The sequence below is a fragment of the Takifugu rubripes genome, chromosome 12 (assembly GCF_901000725.2).
Source record: "Takifugu rubripes chromosome 12, fTakRub1.2, whole genome shotgun sequence".
Taxonomy (NCBI): Eukaryota; Metazoa; Chordata; class Actinopteri; order Tetraodontiformes; family Tetraodontidae; genus Takifugu; species Takifugu rubripes.
Window position 1 is genome coordinate 6777613 of NC_042296.1, and position 19650 is coordinate 6797262.

Here is a 19650-nt window from a genome sequence, read left to right on the forward strand (position 1 = left end):
TTCGCCTTCGCTAATTGCCGGCCGGAGTTTAACTTTGCACAGCGGCCTGGTCCCCGCCCCCGGAAGTGTGTGTTCCAAATACGCTTTAGAGAGTGTGTCCAGCACCCAGGTGTGGAGGAGCGAGGCCCCGGCCCCGGGCAGATGTTGGGCTGATGTGGCCTCGGTCGGAGCGGCAGCAGCTCCAGAGTGGTCTCGAGAAGGATCTGGGTGGGACTCCAGGGACCCCTGCAGCACTCAACGACGTTTCTGGGCTTTCTGATGGTTCCTGAAGGCAACACGCCTCAAAACCGAGCGGTTTCTCTTCCTGGAAGGAGCCACTGAGCTCCACCATCGTGACGGTGAGTCACGTCGCCGCGGCCCCACCGGCTGATTTATGAGGCCAAAAAAACAAGCTGTCAAGTCTGGAGCGGCAACTCAGCACGGCGGTGGGGAGGAGTGTTTGCAGACCGCCCCCTCGTCCACCCAGAAACCCCGACCTCGTCCCTCTGATGTCTGTGTGTCTTCGTTAATGAAGAAATTCTGGTACCTGGGTGAGACATTGCTTTCAGCTGAGCAGACTCTGCCTCCTCACTGCCCTCAGACCCCGAACAGCCGCCCCACCCAAACGCGATCCCATCAGGCCTCTGGCGGCCGCTAACTGGAACCAGTAAAAAAGCACAAGACGCCTCAGAAAACCCTTAAAGTTTTGAAATCAACATTAAAATTAGAGGTGAAGCAATCGATTTGCTGCTGTCACGGATGCTACATTCACTGCTGCTAGATATTAAACCTGGTTTATTTCCTGTGGAAGCATGAATACCAGCAGGGTGGCTAATGCTAGCTTAGCCGCTACAAAAGAAGAGTGACGTAACAGCGTGAGAAAAGAACGCAACACCAGAGCAAAGTGAGTTTAAACTGCACAAAAAACAGGATTAAAATAGAAAACAGGGTTGCAGCACAAAATGACTCAGTTGCTTAGCTAGCATCTTGTTGCTAGGCGCTAGCCTGTGACAGGAGGGGGTGATGTGTTTTGGACCAGACTTGGTTTCCAGCATGGAAATGTTTAGCATTGTTTGGACACTAGCATGGACAAGCACGACTTTGCTCCTCTGACCTTTGGAAACCCTTCCCAACGCTGTCCCGTTGACTTCAAAGGGGTTTTATCCAATTATTATTGACTAGAGAGCAGCTTCCTAAAACCTTTCGGCGCTAATTAGCCTGCGCAGCTAACAGTCCGAGCACCACGGTCGCAACACCGTGAGAAACGCTGCTGTAAAACTGAAGCGCCGTCCTGCAAAACACGAGTTTTTAGCATTTTGGCACTGACTCACAGTCCGGGACACTTTAGCGTGTGGTGCTAAAACGGGCCCTCGTGAGCAATTTCACACATTAGAAGGACTGGCCGTCCAGCGGGAGCGACTGTATGTTCCCCACGGTCGCCACGGCAATGGCGACAGCCTCTCACCATCCTGACAGGCCCGTCCGGTCGGTGTGGACGGTCACGCGAAAAGGAAAAGTCTTGTCAGCAAACTGGTCCTGACCCAAGTCACAGCTGACAGAGGTGCACCAGAACGCGTGTCCCTCACTCATCAACCCCCCGGGGTCGGTGCCCTCGCCTCAGGAAGAGTTTGAGTTTCTGTGTCTATAACACGTGTAATAACACCTGCAGGAGTGTTAAATCTGGGCAGGACGGCTTCCATCCGTAGGTTCTGTTGTCTGCCACCTGTCGGGGTCAAAGGGAGCATCCGGAGTCGGGAATAGAACCGGCAACCTTCCGACTGTAGGAGGCGTAAAATCAGGAACAGCCCTTTAAAGCTGAACGGATGCATTTACGATTCTAATCAGGCTCAACTCGTTATAAAACAGGTTTAGGTCAAGGTAATAATATAAAACAACAGAAATTCGTGATTATCCCAAACAAAAACCAGGAAAAATCTTAATATTTATTAACAGTTTCCAGAATGTCAGACTTTGGCCTCCTCATTGGCTCAAATGTGTCATAGAAGCAGTAAACAGGGGCGGAAGTTCCGACAGTGAAGGGAAGCGCTGCCCCCTGGTGGCGGGGCATGTGAACACGCTCGTAACAGCATTAAACGACACGATAAAGGTTCATTTTGGCCTTTTTCAGCGGCTTCGATGAAGGACAGCAGCTCTGGGGACCCTCTGCACCACCTCCAGTGGCTTCATCCATGTTTTCCCCCCACACTTCCTGGAATATTCTGATTATAATGAACGTCAGAGGCCTCAGAGCTGCCAGTAAAAGCACGTCACCATCTGATTTTACAACCATTTATTTAGAAAACATTTCAGATGCAGGCTTAAATACGAAGGAACCTCACAGAGCGGAGCGGGATCTGCATCAGCTTGGCTCCGTGTTCTTCTGGAGAGCTTCAGCTGAACTTGGCTTTAGAGAAGTCCATCTCCGGGTGCTGAGCCATGAACCTGAGTGGTGGAACAAATCAGATGTTTCAACTCGCTCGTACGAAGGAAAGATCTTGTGTTTGTGACTTCCACGACTTTTTAACGTACCTTTCCCGTACAAACAGTTTTTTATTAGTGTTTTTAATGCTAAACTTGTGCTGATGTGACAGAACACTGCTTTTTTTTTGTAAAAGCAGTGGAATAAAAACACACATTAGTGGATTTGGTGCTTTACCTCTAAGATATTGGAGTAAACGATCCGCGTGGGGACAAATTCTTCATGTTTCTGGACTTTGAGGCTACGTTAAGGTGTCATGATGTTGTCGGTCTCCACAGCGCCCTCTACCGGACGGTGGTTGGAAATGCAGCGCACGTCACCCAGACACGTTTCCAGGAACAAATGTGGACTTTTACTCAGCGGCGTCCTTCAAGCCCTCCTCACACGTCTTATCAGACGAGCTTCTGGGAAATAATTAACCCCCAACCCCGAGGAGGCTACTGTTCTTTAGCATTCTGGCTCATGTTTACAACTTGATTGCACCAACTCGGCCATTTTGACGATTATTAAGGTTTCAGACGAGGCGTCCACACCTGGTCCTCGTGGGTTTTGTGTCCTGGACAGGTGTGTCTGGGCTGGACACACCCAGTTTAAGAGAATTAGAACACCTGGACAATTTCTACATGGTTCTACGTCTTCTGCACCTTCACTGTTTATTGAAACAGCCGGTAGTTCAGAGGAAACATCAAAGGAGGAGAAGCAGATCAAAGGCCGCGCCGCCTGAGACAGCTCCACCACTCAGACTCACTTCTTGAGGATGTCTTGTTTCTTCTGCTCCTCAGACGTGGGCAGGCCCATGGACTTCTGCCTCTGGTCGTACATCATCTTCTCCACCATCCCGCGCGTCTCTCCGTCCAGGTCCGACAGCTGCTCGGGGGAGGGGGGGGGGCACCAATGAGGCAAAGAGGAGGCTGGCGGTCGTGACTGTGCACGTTCAGAACATGTGAAACTTTACCTTGGAGTTCTCGGGGCAGATCTTCTTGGTGTTGATTTCTGGATCTGTGGTGACGACCTTGTTCCACCACTCCATCTTGTTGATCTGAGAGTAAACAGCAGCTTTAGCAGCAGCCTTCTGAGCCTTCAGTGGTTTTATCGGGGCGCTGCTTCTTACTTTCTCCAAGTGGACCGTGACGACCTTGCCGTCGTCGATGAGCCAGGAACTTTCCTCGACTTTGATCTCTCCATAAAGTTGACCTTCGACGACCGGCGGGTGACCCTTCAGACCCACTTTGATTGAGCGCCGCTGGATGTCCACCACCACGTCCCTCCCCTTAATGCGGATGTTGAAAGGCACAGACAGCTGCAGAAGAAAGTCAGTCAGAGGTGGTGTCTCCATGGCAACGGGTCATTTCGTAAGAGAATAAAAAAATGAGTCTCGGCAGGTTTAATTCCCTTTCGCTGCCACACGGTGGAGCTGTTTGACCCGAAAATAAGACTAAGCAGCTATTAATGCAGCAATGACGGCACTAAAGGCGCCCCCTGTCTGTCAGGGTGGAGACTGCACAGATGAAGCTTCGAGAACCTCCATCACAGACAGAAACTTTTGTCTCTGAAAGCTTCAGTGGTGAACAAAAACTTACATCTACTTCAGACAGAGTCTGTGTCCACTTGTGAGTTGGCAGGTCGGCTCCATTTCCGGCATTGGGCTTCAGTTTATCTTTGTCCTTCTCGTCGTCCTCTCCTTCGGAGTCAGACTAAAAAAAAAGGAGGAAGTTTAACCCAGATCCAGACTCCTCGTCGGCTCCAGGCAGGTTGACTCACCCCCTTCGCCTTCTCCGAATCATCTAATGGCTTTTCTGCGTTTGTTGGCGCATCAGCAGTTTTATCCTCTTCATTCTTTTTCTGCGGGTAAATGAATAAACAACAGTGATGTAATGAAGCGGTTTGGGATCAGACCATCCCTAATTCGAGGGTTACCTTGTCAAGTTCCAGCTGAAGCTTCTCTGCTTCTTCATCAGTCAGTTCCTGGATTCTGGGACCGTCATCGCTTTCCTTCTTCCTCTCTTCCTCTGCTAGCTTTGCCGCTCTTTCCGTTTTCTCCTTCTTTTCCCGCTCCAGTTTCAGCTGCTTTTCTCTGTGAGCTTTTTGCGCCAGCTTATTGTGGTGATCGAACGCGTCTTTGACAAGCTGAAAGAGAGATGAGGAAAACTGAGCGGGGAGGGTCACAGTCTGATGGGGTGAACCGCATTGGCCTTCTCTTCACCTTGTCTGCAGCACCGGAGTCTCCGCCGACGAAGAAATCGGTTTTGCGCCGAAGAAAACTGAAAAATGTGTTGACTAGCTGTTGAGACAAAGTGAGGATGAATTTAAGCAAAAGGTACATAACTGATAGCAAAACTAAACAAATGGACATCATTTTGAATCATTTAACAGATTCCAATGTGTCAAGATTACTATAAACCAGTGATAGCATAGCATCACTATGCTTTTCTATTTTGATTCATAAGAAACTATTAATACTATCCAGTTAACGAGTACCGTTAGGCAATATGAAGCTAATTTTAGAAGTTCTTTGCTAAAAGAACCAGATCAAACTATCAACCTCAAATATGAGGTTGCAGCCCAAGCTCCCTCCTATTGAAATGATCGGATTTCAGTCCAGTTATGTAATTACTTATAATTGTTTTATTAAATACTCACATGTATACAGTGAGCATGGCCCTACTAGCTTAGGAGCTAGCCACGTTAGCACGTAGCCGATGGCTACTTGACATTAACATACCTCTTGAACTCCTCCTTCGTGCTGTTGCGCCATAACCAACAACATGCCGTCAAACTTCTCTTCGTCCTCACTCATTATGGCTGATTACGGACGCGTGAATAAACACAAAAAAAGACGAGATGAGAGGAAATATCTTTACACTTCCCGTGTGTTGTGGCCCGTCGCTCACTTCCTGGAAACAGGCCCCGCCCCCGCTGCTTTGACCAATTGTAAGAGCGGATTTAAATCGAGAGCGGAAGCGGAAGAGAGTGTGGAAGAATATTCTGGAGAGTTCAGATTCATAATATAAAATTTAATTATAAGCATACTGTAGTTCCTACAGTGATAGTTAATGGAATGATTGTATTTCCCACTTAAATTAAATACTAAATTACTTGGTGTTCTCTGAGATCCATTTTTGTTGTTGGCGTAAAGCCCTTACTGTTGTAATCTTACATATCACATCACAAATAAATAAAAGTGCATAACGATTCAAGTATTAATATGATAAAGGTCTTCACTGATGATTAATTCGGTCTGCGAGCAAAAACATTACGACTGTGAGAGTGTTAACCAGGGGAGAGTTCACAGCTCCGTCGTTGATCCAGATCAAACATGACCTCATATTTCCCGTCCTGACAGATTTAAACATTTTATTAAAAAAACCTAAAAATGTCAATAGCAGCGAATCTTGTTCAGTTACAAATCCAAAGTGAGATTTAAAGAAAAATCAGTATGTTTCCTGTGTTGGACGGTGTAACTGGGACACGGGTCATCCTGAAACCAGAACATTGAACCCAGCAGTCCTTCAGTGACCCCTGCAGACGGTTAATGGCTTCGGTAATCTCCATAAAGGTCATTCACCCCGCCAGCTTCTGTAATTCGCCCACCTGTGCGGCTGCTGCGTTCAGCTGGTTTTATCTCTGAACCTGAAGTCCACGGCCCCGGTTCCCACCACCAATGGGAAACGCCAGGGGTCAAGGCCGCACCCCTGTGGAGCAGGTGACGCCCTGATAAAGACTGGACTGTTTGGTTATTCGCTCAGTCTTCTCCAGCATCGCAATGTTGTCTCTGGAGATCGCAGCCGACGTGGGCTCGGGTTCCCGGGAACGACATCCCAACAGTATCCTATACAGCATTCTGAGCGGGAGGAACAGCGGATACCTGGACGGAAAACCGGACCGCTCACGGCGGCACAACTGCCACTGTGAGGGGACGAGGACAGTTGGTCTCAAGGACCCAAAGGTCACTTACCAGGTGGCCTCCAGCCTGATGGTCCAGACCTTCTGCTTCATCCAGGGTTTACCATCCTTCTGTCAGCTTCCGTCTGAAGACCAGGCATTGCTGCTGCGACACTGCTGGGTCCATTTATTTGTTCTGGGACTCGCCCAGCAAAGGATAGCTTTGGAGGTGACCGAAGCACCTGACTCAAGCATCCTCAGGCAGATCCTGCTCGGTCCGGGACTCACGGAGCAGGATCACCACCGCCCGACTCTGGCAGAAGTCCACAGACTGAGGACCGTCATGAATCACCTGTGGACCCTGGGGCTTGGTCCTAAGGAATACGCTTACCTGAAGGGGGCTCTGTTGTTTAATCCCGGTAAGAGTCTCCTTGTACTGTGAGAAAGGACCTGGAACCAGGCTGGAGACATTAATGCTACTTGTCTGATGTATAAAGTGTGAAAAGAAAGCATTAGTTCATACTAGATCCTGGATCAATGTGAAGCCCATGGACCCCCGAGGTAGCTGAAACCAACTCAATGATCTTATCAACATCTGATTTAATCTCTTTTGAATCTGGAACGGCATCATAAAATCAAAACATAGCTAGCACGTCATGCCTGGAACTGCACAAAAAATGTGGTGGGGAAGTTTTAGACTGGAGATTAGAATGAAAACGCTCCTCCTGTTCATGAGAACCTCATCTCTGTTCCAGCTGTTCCAGGGCTGAGAGCATCAACGGTCATCAGAGGCCTCCAAAAGGAAGCTCAGGGGGCCCTCAGGGAGGTGGTGCACCTTCTGCACCCTGGAGACGCCTCCCGCTTCAGCCGCGTCCTCCTGGCAGCCTCGTCCGTCCAGAGCGTCAGCCACCAGCTGGTTTCGCAGCTGCTCCTCAAGCCAGTTCTTCACGACACATTTTATATTTATTAACAGAGATGTTTCTACAGTGAGAAACCTTCCATTTATGGATGTTTTGTTAAATTGTGAACCTATAAACTAAAATGCCAACAGTGGATTACAGGAACTCAACTCTTTAATTATGTTCTGTAAATGTTGGGGGAAAAAGATCAAAGCAAAGAAGAACCAACCAGGGCCTGCGAGGACAAAGGACAGCCTGTTCTCACGTGTAGAGACAGAGACGGGTTCTCTGGAGACGGGTCCTCTGGAGACGGGTCCTCTGGAGACAGGTCCTCTGGAGATGGGTCCTCTGGAGATGGGTTTTGGAAAGCTTACCTTGTTGAGATCATGGAGATACCTCCAGGGCCAAACCAATAACCAGGCAGCTGCTTGTGATTCACCAACGTCACATTATCCATCTTTAGGTCTTCAGGTAGAGGAACGCGGTGGGGATGCTGAGGAATGGGTTTAACACATCAAAAAGGTTCCGGCTGGAGCATCGGCCTGATCTCCTTCAGGTGGAATATGGTGAAATTCTGTTTCTGCTCAAACTAACCCTAATTTCCCACCATGTCCTGGAAAGCAGGGTAATAGCTCATGATGCTGCAGCTGTCGGGGTCCCTCAGGTTTAACATGACGGCCTCCTGACGCCACACATGTGGGGTTAGAAGACTTTCCAACGGCTGGTTACTCGGGGTTGCAGTTGATCAGGATGCACGTGCACGCGCACGTCGGCACAGGTGGGGACGTGAGCATCTGTTCAGCCGACACAGCTGGTTTGACGATTGTAGCTCCGAACCCCCAAACCGAATATGACGGTTTTGTAGAATTTGTTAGAAGAGAATAAACGTTAGTATCGGCTCTTTGTGTACTTTTAGCAGCGTCAGCTTTGATGGCAGCCAGCAGCTTTGTTGTCTTCATGTCGTCTCTTTGATCTATTTGCAGCTCAAAAAGAACGACCAGTCCAAGCTTTTCACCCACAAAGTAACGTCATTTCATACGTGGAGAGGAAAAGTTTAACAGCTGCGTGCGTCAGGTTAGGTTAGTCTGGATGTATCAAATAGAACTTTTCATTATCGCTTCACTCATGTGGCAAAGAGACAAAAAACCAAGCCCTTAATTTCACTTCATTTATTTTATTTTACTCCTTTAAGGCATCAGTATAACAAAACAAGACCGATTTAACCGGTTTCATCAACAAAATGTACACAACTGATGGACAAAGAAGTCATGTAGAACATTAATCACTTCTAAAATCGTCAAGTTTATCTTTCTGATCAAAACCGAAGCATTATCAGCGCCCTGAGGTCGTGGCTAAAGTGGCAGAGAGGTGATACGAGATAAACCGGGACACCGAAACATCCTAAAATGTGTGTTGAATTTAGCGAGTCAGCTTAGGATAATGTTGCTCATAAATTAGATTCATTAAGAATGAGGAAGCTAATATCGTAGCTGCAGAGAAACACGTTTAAATCCGAGGCCACATCAAATCATCCAACGAGAGGTTCAACCTTCGTCGCCAGAAGAGCTTAATTTCACAATGCAGTAATAAAACATCATCGCCTGCAAACGTTCTAAAATAAATCATTCTGCACCTTCAAGCCTATTCATTACGCTACTGCTAACATCCCCTTAGCTTAGCACCAAATCTGGAGGCCGTTAGCTGCTAAAAGCAAAGCAGTACACAAGCTTTAAAGCTGGATAATTACGCGCTAATTCGGTTTCTCACAAACCTCTGAAAAGCCTGGACAAAATCTTACAATTTCTTCAATTTCTACAATTTCCTGTTGCCCAACACACTTCACTGCGTTTGGATGGAACCGGGGCGAGTCTCTCCTGGTTCCACATGCTAGGCTAATCAAATGGGCGGCAAAAAAGCATTTTTAAAAAAAAACCTCAAACCACGTCTGGGCAAGCTTGAATATTTAATTTAGCAGTCTTATAGATGAGTTAAAAGGCACAGATGCTACTTTTTGCTACTATGAAAACAACTTTACAGTAAATCAGAACAGTTTTGGATAGTCAAGCTTGAATCATTCATGTAAAAACTACATATATAAAAGCACTAAATACCACCGAGTCACAATTATTTAAAGCTTGGTCCATTACATAAAAGGAGCAGAATAATCTGATCAGGTCAGGTTTCATAAGCGCAGCTAATTACTTCAAGGACGGTTATTAGTGATAAAATATCTTAAGAGCTGCCAGCTATATCTGCTGGCAGAGAGGGAGCTATCAATAATCAATTCTTCAAATAGGTGCACGTTTATCTGTTTATTACACAGAGAGCCCTGAGATCCCGAGTCCTTCAGACAATGTGAATTTTCACATTTAAAGAAGCAGAAAGAGGAAGATTCCTGCACAGAATTGGCCTTTCGGCGCCGTGCAGCGGCGATCATGTCCGCACAGAGTTGCGGATCAGTGGGACACCTGAGGAATTAGTCTCTGTGTGAGAGGGTGAGTAGGAGGTCGGGGAGCTGGAAGTACGGCCTGGAAGAAAAATCAAAAAGAGTAAAGGTTTAAGGCAATTAAAGGCAGATCAAAGGTCGAAGTTTTGATTATTTCCAGAAGTTTGAAGGTCAATTGTTAACGGCGTCTGAAGAAGTGCACAGGTGAGCTAATAAAGTACCTGCGCCGTGCTGCAGGGGGCAGCAAAGCACCAGGGGATACAGAGAAACTGCAGCAAGACGCACAAAGGACCCCAGTTATAGGCCTGTTTCTGAGATGGTGAATATCAGGGCTCAGGTTTATCATACCCCCACCCTGGACTGTCCCACCTCTGATCAGGTGTTGTCGTGTGCCCAACAGCTTAAAAAGGAACATTTCAACAAGGAAAATTTGTTTCCTCCAAGCAAACTGCAGAAGTATGCTAAAGGCTAAACCAGTGTTTCCAGCCTGTTTCTGATGAACACACACCCAACTGCTCTCGGTACCTCAGCAAACAGGACACGGGTGTTTCAATCAGTCCCTCCCAGACTCAAAGTCAATGAATAACAGACAAATGTTGCAGTCATAACATTTTGTAGATACAAAAATGTTATGACTGCGCGTCCACGCCAGGGAATTATGCAGCGCACCGACCGCTAACACGCGGCCCAACAATTAAGCATCGGTCAACTAGCGATAATAGGAGCCAATACCTGCATTGTTCCGCCACAGCTCTCTGGCACACTTGTCCAAGGAGGTCAGTTCAGATATTTGGATGTTTGGGTTTGATTTGGAGTCGTCTGAAAGACACAAAGAGAAGCAAAGATGCCAGATCGTCACACAGAAACGTGTAAATGGCCGTAAGGGTAAAACTCACTGTTGTTACTGAACGACACCATGTCGCTGTCCCTCATGGTGTCGTTGCCGCTGTCCGACAGCGTCCTCTCCCTCCTGACGGCCGGCTTCTTCCTCGTGCTCTTCCGCGTGCTGATGCGGATGATGCCGCGCACCAGCCGACACTCGGCCTCCTGCTCGCCCATTTTGTGCTCCTCCACCAGCGAGTTGATGAGGTGGTTGATGTCCTCGCTCTTGTTGAGGAACACGGAGTCCGAGGTGCACCGGGCCAGCTCCTCGATCTGGTACTCGGAGTAGAGCTCCAGCAGCTTTTTGGTGATCAGGGAGTCCACGTTCTCCTCGTTGTCCTCCCAGTCTTCGAACTGCAGGGACTCGTGCAGAGACGGGTGGCTGGGCTGTGCCGCGTGGCTCAGAGGGCGCACGTGTGATGGGGGCCGGGTTTCTACGTCCAGGTACTCTCTGGGGCTCTCCACTTTCACCCCGGCGATGCAGACGTCCCCCAGCCAGTCCGCTGCATCCTCCTCTTGGTCGTCGTGTGGACTCACTCCTTGGAGGCTTATCTTCTCCGGCTCGTCCGGGGAACTCTCGTTCGGCGCCAAGCACGGCCTGAGGATGGAATTTTGGCAGACCTTATAGAGGCCACAGGTGAGCACGCTGCACACGAAGGTCCTGCAGCTCCTCCGCGAGGCGCAGGGGTTGCAGGTTTGCGTCGAGGTGGGTTCGCTTGGACCGGGAATGAAGCCAGTTGTCTCCGCCTCCTTTCCATTTGCGTTCTTCAGCTGGGCTTTGTGTTTATGGACCGTTATGGGCTGCTGGGCTGGGCGCTGGTCTTCTACCGGGTCCACGCAGCGCTCCTCGTAGGACGACCTCACGCTGCTGCTCCCGCTGGGTCCATGCCTGTAGGCGCCGGATCCCGAGCTGCGTCTCAGGGCGCCAGAGCTGCCAGCAGACATGGCGTTCTCTCTCCAAGGTCTGCAGGGGCGTTGGACAAGATTCATCGTGGACAAGAGAGAGGAAATGGGAATATGACACGTGAGCAGGATTATTGTAAAACAGTCACGGACGAGACATATGAGGACAGGTTTACTGGACAGGGAGAGTTCAAAGGTCAAAAGATGAACAGAAACCTATCGGAAACGAAACACGGCGGTGCTGAAGTGCATCGCCAGGAAGAATCAAGGCAAAACCATTTCGATGCGACGAATATGTCTCAAAACACCACAATTAGACTCCGAATTCAGTCAGAAATGGTTTCGTCCGCTTCAAAAAAGCAGCGTTGGTAACAAACCTGCACGCGTCAAAAATACCCTCCCCCCAACACAAAACAGACGAATAATCTTAGGCAAACACTGAAAAGCATCGACCTAAAACCTTATAAACTTTTAAATAGTCAAACCAAGAAAAAGCGTGTCGGTTTTGCAGGTGTTTACAATACGTCACTTGGTATAACCCAGTTAGCTAATGAATAAACAAACGGCAGGACAACAGCAGGTTCGCTCCTCCGAACGTTTCGACGAAACATTAACGTTTATCAAACAATGCGCGTTGATCCTTTGTGGATACGTGTATTTGATGGCTTGTCATCGCGATTCTTCCCTCCATTAATAGACACTTCTCGACAAATATCTACTCACGCTGCCAGGCGGCTCCTCAATCACACTCGTTTTCTCAATGACGCGACAGGGTTTAGCGTTTTAAACCATTTTAACATTGCAAGTTGGTTGAACTAAAGTTTCACAGCAAATCCGTCTACCTGGACGTCAAGGTGGAGGAAATGCATCAGGTGGCTGCGACAACAGGTTGGACTTCCGGTCACGACAGCAACATTAAAGTGAGCCTCTATTGTAATCTTTACTTTTATTTTTTCAAAGCGGGTAATGTTACCAGGGGTGACGGCATACTATAAACACAAAGACACTTTATAGACAGGCAATAAAATCTGTAATATTCGAAGTTCAACTGTGTGTCTGTTTTGGAATTCGACTTTGATTGGTTACAGTCGTCATTTACTCCGCCCCCAAGTTACCCGTCAGGCACTTCTCTATTCAAACAGTCGATAAAATGTGTTCAAACGCGCAGTAGCGCCCATTGTTATCAGCAATAATCGCCTCTCCTGTAACGGAAAATAGCAACATATCGCAGTGCTGAAGAAATTCAGCGCGATTATTTAAAACCCTGACTGAGGAGGATGTTGTTTTCGGCCAGACCGTGAGAGGTTCAGGTGCTTCAGTAAAAAGGGCTTCTGCTGTGCTTAGCACAGGCGGAGTGGTGATTATCACGCCGCCTGCGGAATCGCCATCAAGAGATTTCGGAAGCACAATTTTTATAACTGGGACTGCCGGTGATCACACGTCCCGGCGTCCCGAACCTTCATGTTCAATATAACATCATTAAAACCCTTAAAATTCAAGGTCTCCTCATAGTGCTGGAGCGCTGTGCGTGAGCTTCAGTACGCATCCTATTCCAGTTACTTAATCTAGTTACACTCCGTCTGAAAGTCCAAAAGTGACCGGACTGTATAATAATGCAGTATAATGTCGTCTGTATAATAAAAAACTGTTTTTATAACAACATCCAGACCATTTTCAGCCCGCGGCTCCGCGAGCGCCGCTCAGCAGGAAGTCAGGCCATATGGACGGAAGTGCGCATGCGCTGTAGCTGCTCGCGCGCTAGCGCCGCGTTTCTCTCCATTAAACGGTAAGTGCGCGCTGTATTTTATGGTTTGTGTTTTTTTTTATTTTAAAAAAAAACCTTCTTATTTAGAACCACCAGTTTGTGCCGCTTCTACGACGGTGGTTCCGGCAGGGCGGCTCGGGTAAAGGGAGGAGGAGGAGGGGGGGTTCAGCCGAGCGATTCGCACAGAATGGAGGGGCAACGCCGTCGCCGCGCCGTTGTTAGCCGTACGTGCCGCCGCACAGGGAGACGTCATTTTGAGGGGGAGCGGAGAGTTAAAATGCAGAGTTACGAAAGGACGTACGGTTCAGAGACAAGCGGCGCGCAGCCGTCACACTGTAAACGCGAGGCTTCAGCCGTCTCCGGCAGCGTCGTCGGCGATATTGTCCAGGTTGCCCCCGCGTCAACCGCACGCCCTGGCGTTAGCTGTAATGGCTTCCGCCGAGCACAAGTGTGCGGAGCTGCGAATGTTGAGAGCTGCACGAATCGGGTCGCGAACACACCGCAGAACGGCATACTTTAGAATCAGGGTTTAGTCCCCGCACCCGTGAGCGGGGGCTCTTGCCCCGCGCCGTGGGAGCTAACGGCCGTGCTAACGCTAACTCTGCTTTTGCGTGGAGTTACACGATAAACGTCCAGTTTTGCGTTTAGGTGTTCGATCTAGAGACCATCGGGACGTTAGCCTGTTAGCTCAGTGGGGCTTCATCGGGATGCTGCTTTAGATGAAGCTTCCTGATGCTAAAGTGCAGCATCTGTGCACAAAGTTGAAATAGCCACCAAAACTACCCTGAGACTCTAGTTTAACCCATTAATTTGTGTCTGGATTAGTTATTACGAATGGCATTCTTTTACTATTGGTCAAATAATGAAAGTATCTATATTTATAAATGTAGTAGTGGCATGACTTCAGCATGCTAAACTTTTAAGGTGCTTTAATCATTTAAGTTGATACATTTAAAGTGGCTGAATAATTCTTTGATTAGAACAAATATTTTGGCCTGGCTGTTTAAATAACCCAATATTTTCAGGCCACATTCTCATATATGTTTGTGTTAACAAATGTAGCATAAAGCTGCACAATCCTGTTAATAAACTATAAAAAGAACAATGTTATGTGGATTAAATGACAGGTTGTAATGCTCAAATGCAGCCTTTTAACACAGATCAATGTTTATATCGGATTTTACTTGTTTTGGAAATAGAAAATGATCTTAAATGAATCAGAATTGAGTTGAAAAAGAGACATGTTGATATATCATGACGCAAAGCTGATAAAGGTCAAATATGAGTTACCTCATTAAAGCAAAATGAACATTACAATCAATTTTTTCTCTTTTTTCAGTCCCAGATAACTGATAGATTTGATGAGGTGACTAAACTCAAATGTTAACATGATTCATTCCTGAAAGGAAGTGTTGCTTGGCCAGATGAACAGGCTCCTGCGTGGCTGTGACCCAAACGCGCCCCCCCTCCAGCTCTGAGTCCCATGGCGTCCACCGAGGAGGTCGCGGTGCCTGTGGGGGAGGTGGTGATGGTGAAGTCTGAAGGCGAAGGAGACCCTGACGACCCCAGTAAGACGCAGGTCATACTCCAACTCCAGCCGATCACCACTGGGTTCGTAATCGCCTGATCAGATCTTCAAAAGTCACTTGTTCCTCGGCCTTCGACGAGGCGACAGAAACGTGACGCAGTCCTTTCTCCCCAGAGATGAATCTACTGAGACCGACGCAGCCATCATTGCCGTGGAAGAAAGCGCAGGTAAGAGGTCAGAAAAAGCCAAAGGTCAAAGTTCATCCCGGTGCTCTGACGCCTCTGGAACCTTCCAGGTCAGGCGGACAGAGACGACGTGGAGATCGGCTGCCCCATCACCTGCGGCGACTGCAAGGCTCTGCTGCTCATGAAGAAGTTCGTGTGTCCGGGAATCAACGTCAAATGTGTGAAGGTCGGTAGCGATCCCCAAAGCAGCGGCGCGATACCACGACAAAGTATCGATGAGGTTTTTTTAACTGTCTAATCATCAGTACGAAGACCAGCTGATCAGCCCAAAGCAGTTTGTTCACATTTCTGGGAAAGCCACTCTGAAGGACTGGAAGAGAGCCATCCGGATGGGCGGAGTCATGCTGAGGTCAGCCGCCAATCAAAACACTAAAAAAGAGAAGCATTGCTACGATCTTCCAAGCAAAGTTAGCGCAGTGTCCAAATTAAAACATTAAATTGAGTTTAAACCGTTATTAAATGAAATGAAAATGGGCCGAAATGTGGATTTCTAGATGTGAAGAGCAGTTTAAACCCAGTTATTTTCTCTCATCCTCTCAACTCCGACCTCCAGGAAAATGATGGATTCGGGTCAGCTGGACTTCTACCAGCACAGCACGCTCTGCACCAACACGTGCCGCAGCACCAAGTTCGACCTTCTCATCAACAACACGCGCTTCCCTCCGGACGGCACGGGCCTGGCCACGCCCACATCGTCTCAAGGTGAGTGCCGGGGACGCACGCGCGGGTCGTGTGACCGCCGGCGGCGTTAGAAACGGTGATCTCTGTGACCCGCAGCTCAGGTGGTCCAGGGGAACGGCGGCGCGGCGGTGGAGGACAAGGCAGACATTCTGAGTGGGAAGCTGGACTGGAGCTCACCGGAGTCTGCGGACAAGAAGGAGTCCAGCGAGATCTCAGGTTAGAGAGGGACGCGGACGACCCTCTGAGGCCACGCTAACGCGGTAGAAAATGATTTGTCTCTGCCCGCAGAGGACACGCTCACCTTCTGGAAGGGCATCGCCGACGTGGGTCTGCTGGGCGAAGTGGTGACCAACATCAGCAGCGAGCTGCTGGAGATGCTGAACGGCGTGCAGCAGCGCCAGGAGACCGCCGCCCTACAGGACACAGGTAGGCAGCAGGGCTGACGCTCCACTTCTATGTCTTGGTGTGTGAGGTGCCTCCCAGGCTGCTGCCTGGGGCAGAAACTGTGACCTCTCCATGACCTTGTGAGTGATTGTCGCACTGACCTCAGATTCCTGTCTGGTAGAGGTGGCGGTGCTCAGTAACCTCGCTCAGGTTTTTGGCCTCCTGGACTCGGTGAAGAAGATCGTGGAGAGGAGGAAGCAGCAGACGGACCCCAGCCAGCAGCAGATGCTGAGCACGCTGACCAGTGGGTACAGACGGAGACAGCCCCCCCCCCACCCGGGGAATCGGCCGCTAACTTGGTCTCTGTCTTCTCTGTAGATCTGGAGGTGCAGTTAGAAGAACAGAAGAAGCAGCAACAGGTGCGGGTCGCCCCGTCCTGCCCCCAGCCCGCCAAAAGCAAAACTCCCACCAAGCGGCCGACCAAGCGCCCCCGCCTCCAGAGACCCGCCTCCACCACCACCCTCCTGACCTCCCCCGTCGGCCAGCAGGCCTCTCTCCAGCCCCAGCAGTTCACCGTCCTCTCCCCCATCTCTCTGTCTTCCATCGGCCAGCCCTTCTCTGTGGCCGGCCTGCCCATCGCCACGCTGGCTCAGACCCCCAACGCCGTCACGTTGCTCCCCGCCGGGTCTCAGGTCTTCACACGCTACATGGTCACGGGAGACGGGAAGTCAGACACGTTCACCTTGCACCCGTCCTCGGGCCTGACGCTGGTCGGTACCGCCGCCGTGCAGGACTCAAGCCACCTGAGCACAATGGTGAGCCCCCTGGAGCTGGTGCAGCTGAGCCAGCAGGCCGGCGGGGCCGAGGTGGTGCCCATAGAAGGCCAGGTGGTCGACGGCGCCATGCTGGTGCAACAGGAAGTGATGCAGGCGGAGGTGGACGGCGGCCAGGAGCACACGGTCATTGAGATCAACCCGGCTCCGATGGAGCAGGGGGTGGGCGTGATGGAGCTGCGGCTGAACGAGGAGTCGGCCACAGAACAGTCCGCCGTGGTGGTCCAGGGCGGCGTAGAGGTGGCCGTGGCGGCAGGGGGCGGGGACATGCAGGGGCAAGCGGAGGAGGTCCAGGGGCTGCAGCTGGACGCCAGCGGACAGCTGTCCACTGTACAGATTGTTGTTTTAGGAGAAAATTCTCAGGAAGAAAACAGAGCAAAAGAGACGCAGTGAGGCCTCACGGGCACTTCTGACTGTACATACACACAGACTCTGGCTCCACACACACACGGCCTCGGCCAACACCGAGCACGAGAGCGCACGTGCAAAGGCTTTTTAAGGTAACCACGAGGCGTGGCGACACAGTGCCAGCGGCCCCTGCTTCTTTTCGCATCTATAATAATGGCAGTTCGTGACAACAGGCTGGAGTTCAACCCAGTCAAAAGGGCGTATTCAAACATTGAATCGAGGAAGGAAACGCAACGTCGAGGAGCTCGGACGTGACGAATGGCGCCGGACGTTGATGAGCAGCGGCTGTAAGTGTCGTGGGAACACTGGAGAGTCAGACGCGTCTCATTACCTGGGACAGGCCGCAGGTCCTCGCCCAGACGAGAGGACGAGAGGAAGGAAGCACCTTGTTTTTGTATGAAATAAATATGCATTTATTTTTTAAATGATGGTCTGAACTGTCTCTCGAGCTGTGAGCATCTGGAACTGTCTCTCGGGCCCCCACGAACACGGTGACGGCAGGAAGTGGCGTTTTACCACCGACAGTATTCTGCAAGGCTGGACTATTTGCACTCTTTAAGCTGCACTGTGTCCTTTTAGGACCTGATCTTATACATTTGCATCCTCCTGCTTCTTTCATTTTGGTTTTATTCACCTTCTCTCCAGACTTAACCTGAATTTCCTCCTTCCATAAGACACTCTTTCCTTCTTTTCTCCCCTTTTTTTCCCCAGTTTCTCCTCTTTTTCTGCTCACCTGTTGCTGAAGCTCGCTATGACAGGAAGTGCAGGCTGCTGGCTGGTCGCTGTGAGTCCATATATGTAACAGAAGTGCACACACCTCGTGTCAGAATGCTTTTTCTTGTATTTTACAATTGTAAACTCGTCATATTTATTAGTTTGCTGATCTGAAAGAGGCGCCTGTGTGTTTGAGGTGCGAATATGGGTTCAATTATTTATGCTTTTGGCTCCGGGTCACATCAACTGTCCACCATCTGCATTTAATTTAACAAAGGAGTGTATTTACAATCCTGACTTTGTAATGTGTTTTATTAGCGGATTAAACCTCTGCGAGACAAATGTGGCGGTCATGTCAGTGTTTCGCCTGCAGGGGGCGCTACAGGCCGCAGCACCGCGGGGGGAGAGCGTGTGTGACGCTGATCGGGGTTAATCTGACGGTGTCTGGGGTGGGGGGGCTCTCCAGAGCCTGATCCATGCTGACGCTGCACCGGGGCCCGTTTGTAGGCCCTGACACAGCTGGACAGGGTGGAGGGAGGGAGGGAGGGGGGGGGGTTATACAACACACACATAGTCACACACACACACATAGTCACACACGCGTGGAGCGTTAGATACTGGCAAATCTGCTGAACTAAAATCCTAAAATTTCTACTAAAGAATGTAATTTAGTGGGAATAAATGAGGAACTGGAAAACAAACGGCTTGAAAACCTGTTGAGTGGAGAGTGAAGGATGTTTAACTGTTGACAGCAGCTTTAACTGACTGAAGAGGCAGCACGAGTGAAAGCACACACACACACACACTCACACACACACACACACTCACACACACACACACACACACAGCAGATTAGACACAAGTGCGTGAAGCAAAAATACCGTAGATGAAGGATGTCGAGAAGCTGAATAGTTGTTGAACTCAGTGTTTACCGGTAGTTATATTTAAATCCAATACCTACATGAGATCCTCTCTCCCACTATAACCAGTCCATTTATCCTCTCTCCCACTATAACCAGTCCATTTATCCTCTCTCCCACTATAACCAGTCCATTTATCCTCTCTCCCACTATAACCAGTCCATTTACCCTCTCTCTCTCCCACTATAACCAGTCCATTTACCCTCTCTCTCTCCCACTATAACCAGTCCATTTACCCTCTCTCTCTCACTATAACCAGTCCATTTACCCTCTCTCTCTCCCACTATAACCAGTCCATTTACCCTCTCTCTCTCCCACTATTACCAGTCCATTTACCCTCTCTCTCTCCCACTATAACCAGTCCATTTACCCTCTCTCTCTCCCACTATAACCAGTCCATTTACCCTCTCTCTCTCCCACTATAACCAGTCCATTTACCCTCTCTCTCTCACCATAACCAGTCCATTGACCCTCTCTGTCCCAGTTTAACCAGTGGATTATGACCAGGCTCTGTATAAAATCTAAACCAGTTTCCGCTGCTCTTGCAACTGCCCTGGTTGCCCTGTTTGCCCTGGTTGCCCCGGTTACCCTGGTTGCCGTGGTTTCCTGACTGTTATTGCTGGGACGTGCTGGAGTTCCTGACGGATGGCTGTTGACATTAATCCTGGAACTTTCTCCCAGCAGCAACACAAACGCTGACTC

General features: G+C 49.4%; 3 protein-coding genes, 1 non-coding gene and 1 pseudogene across 9 annotated transcripts; 3 read left to right on the forward strand and 2 right to left on the reverse strand.

Moving 5' to 3' along the window:
• Positions 1 to 2254: 2254 nt before the first annotated feature.
• On the reverse strand, positions 2255 to 5339 carry nudc (nudC nuclear distribution protein). Its single transcript, XM_003969075.3, has 9 exons — positions 5181 to 5339; positions 4662 to 4739; positions 4376 to 4585; positions 4220 to 4300; positions 4039 to 4152; positions 3570 to 3758; positions 3414 to 3497; positions 3207 to 3325; positions 2255 to 2421 (listed from the first exon to the last, which is right to left on the reverse strand). The coding sequence occupies exons 1-9, from the start codon at positions 5253 to 5255 to the stop codon at positions 2370 to 2372; spliced, it is 1002 nt and encodes a 333-aa protein (XP_003969124.1). The 5' UTR covers positions 5256 to 5339; the 3' UTR covers positions 2255 to 2369.
• An 882-nt stretch (positions 5340 to 6221) lies between these two features.
• Positions 6222 to 7392, forward strand: LOC101061424 (nuclear receptor subfamily 0 group B member 2-like; annotated as a pseudogene).
• A 1009-nt stretch (positions 7393 to 8401) lies between these two features.
• Positions 8402 to 13659, reverse strand: kdf1b (keratinocyte differentiation factor 1b). Its single transcript, XM_029844939.1, has 4 exons — positions 13537 to 13659; positions 10582 to 11531; positions 10418 to 10504; positions 8402 to 9767 (listed from the first exon to the last, which is right to left on the reverse strand). Exons 2-4 carry the CDS (start codon positions 11510 to 11512, stop codon positions 9673 to 9675), a joined length of 1113 nt encoding a protein of 370 aa, XP_029700799.1. The 5' UTR covers positions 11513 to 11531; positions 13537 to 13659; the 3' UTR covers positions 8402 to 9672.
• On the forward strand, positions 12201 to 18370 carry gmeb1 (glucocorticoid modulatory element binding protein 1). Of its 6 annotated transcripts, none has more exons than XM_029844936.1 (11): positions 12201 to 12390; positions 13138 to 13256; positions 14660 to 14846; positions 14938 to 14990; positions 15059 to 15174; positions 15254 to 15357; positions 15562 to 15710; positions 15786 to 15905; positions 15978 to 16115; positions 16240 to 16377; positions 16452 to 18370. In XM_029844936.1, exons 3-11 carry the CDS (start codon positions 14719 to 14721, stop codon positions 17297 to 17299), a joined length of 1794 nt encoding a protein of 597 aa, XP_029700796.1. In that variant the 5' UTR covers positions 12201 to 12390; positions 13138 to 13256; positions 14660 to 14718; the 3' UTR covers positions 17300 to 18370. The 6 variants fall into 6 exon arrangements, with proteins under 6 accessions (XP_029700796.1, XP_029700794.1, XP_029700795.1 ...); XM_029844934.1 differs by having other exon boundaries at positions 12202 to 12390; positions 14642 to 14846; XM_029844935.1 differs by lacking the exon at positions 12201 to 12390 and having other exon boundaries at positions 13166 to 13256; positions 14646 to 14846.
• LOC115251875 (U11 spliceosomal RNA) lies at positions 12791 to 12924 on the forward strand. The gene has a single exon (XR_003890389.1). It is a non-coding gene; the product is annotated as a U11 spliceosomal RNA (small nuclear RNA).
• Positions 18371 to 19650: the final 1280 nt, after the last annotated feature.

What these genes read in the sequence shown, in the direction of transcription:
- nudc (XM_003969075.3), bottom strand. Translation starts at nt 5,255, where the DNA reads ATGAGTGAGGACGAAGAGAAGTTTGACGGCATGTTGTTGGTTATGGCG. An exon ending in ACGAAGGAGGAGTTCAAGAG is followed by an intron (nt 4,740 to 5,180) that starts GTATGTTAATGT and finishes TTGTCTCAACAG; the next exon opens with CTAGTCAACACATTTTTCAG. An exon ending in TTCAGCTGGAACTTGACAAG is followed by an intron (nt 4,301 to 4,375) that starts GTAACCCTCGAA and finishes ATTTACCCGCAG; the next exon opens with AAAAAGAATGAAGAGGATAA.
- kdf1b (XM_029844939.1), bottom strand. Translation starts at nt 11,512, where the DNA reads ATGTCTGCTGGCAGCTCTGGCGCCCTGAGACGCAGCTCGGGATCCGGC. An exon ending in GGTGTCGTTCAGTAACAACA is followed by an intron (nt 10,505 to 10,581) that starts GTGAGTTTTACC and finishes TGTGTCTTTCAG; the next exon opens with ACGACTCCAAATCAAACCCA. An exon ending in GCTGTGGCGGAACAATGCAG is followed by an intron (nt 9,768 to 10,417) that starts GTATTGGCTCCT and finishes TTTTTCTTCCAG; the next exon opens with GCCGTACTTCCAGCTCCCCG.
- gmeb1 (XM_029844936.1), top strand. Translation starts at nt 14,719, where the DNA reads ATGGCGTCCACCGAGGAGGTCGCGGTGCCTGTGGGGGAGGTGGTGATG. An exon ending in ATGGGCGGAGTCATGCTGAG is followed by an intron (nt 15,358 to 15,561) that starts GTCAGCCGCCAA and finishes TCCGACCTCCAG; the next exon opens with GAAAATGATGGATTCGGGTC. An exon ending in CACGCCCACATCGTCTCAAG is followed by an intron (nt 15,711 to 15,785) that starts GTGAGTGCCGGG and finishes TGTGACCCGCAG; the next exon opens with CTCAGGTGGTCCAGGGGAAC.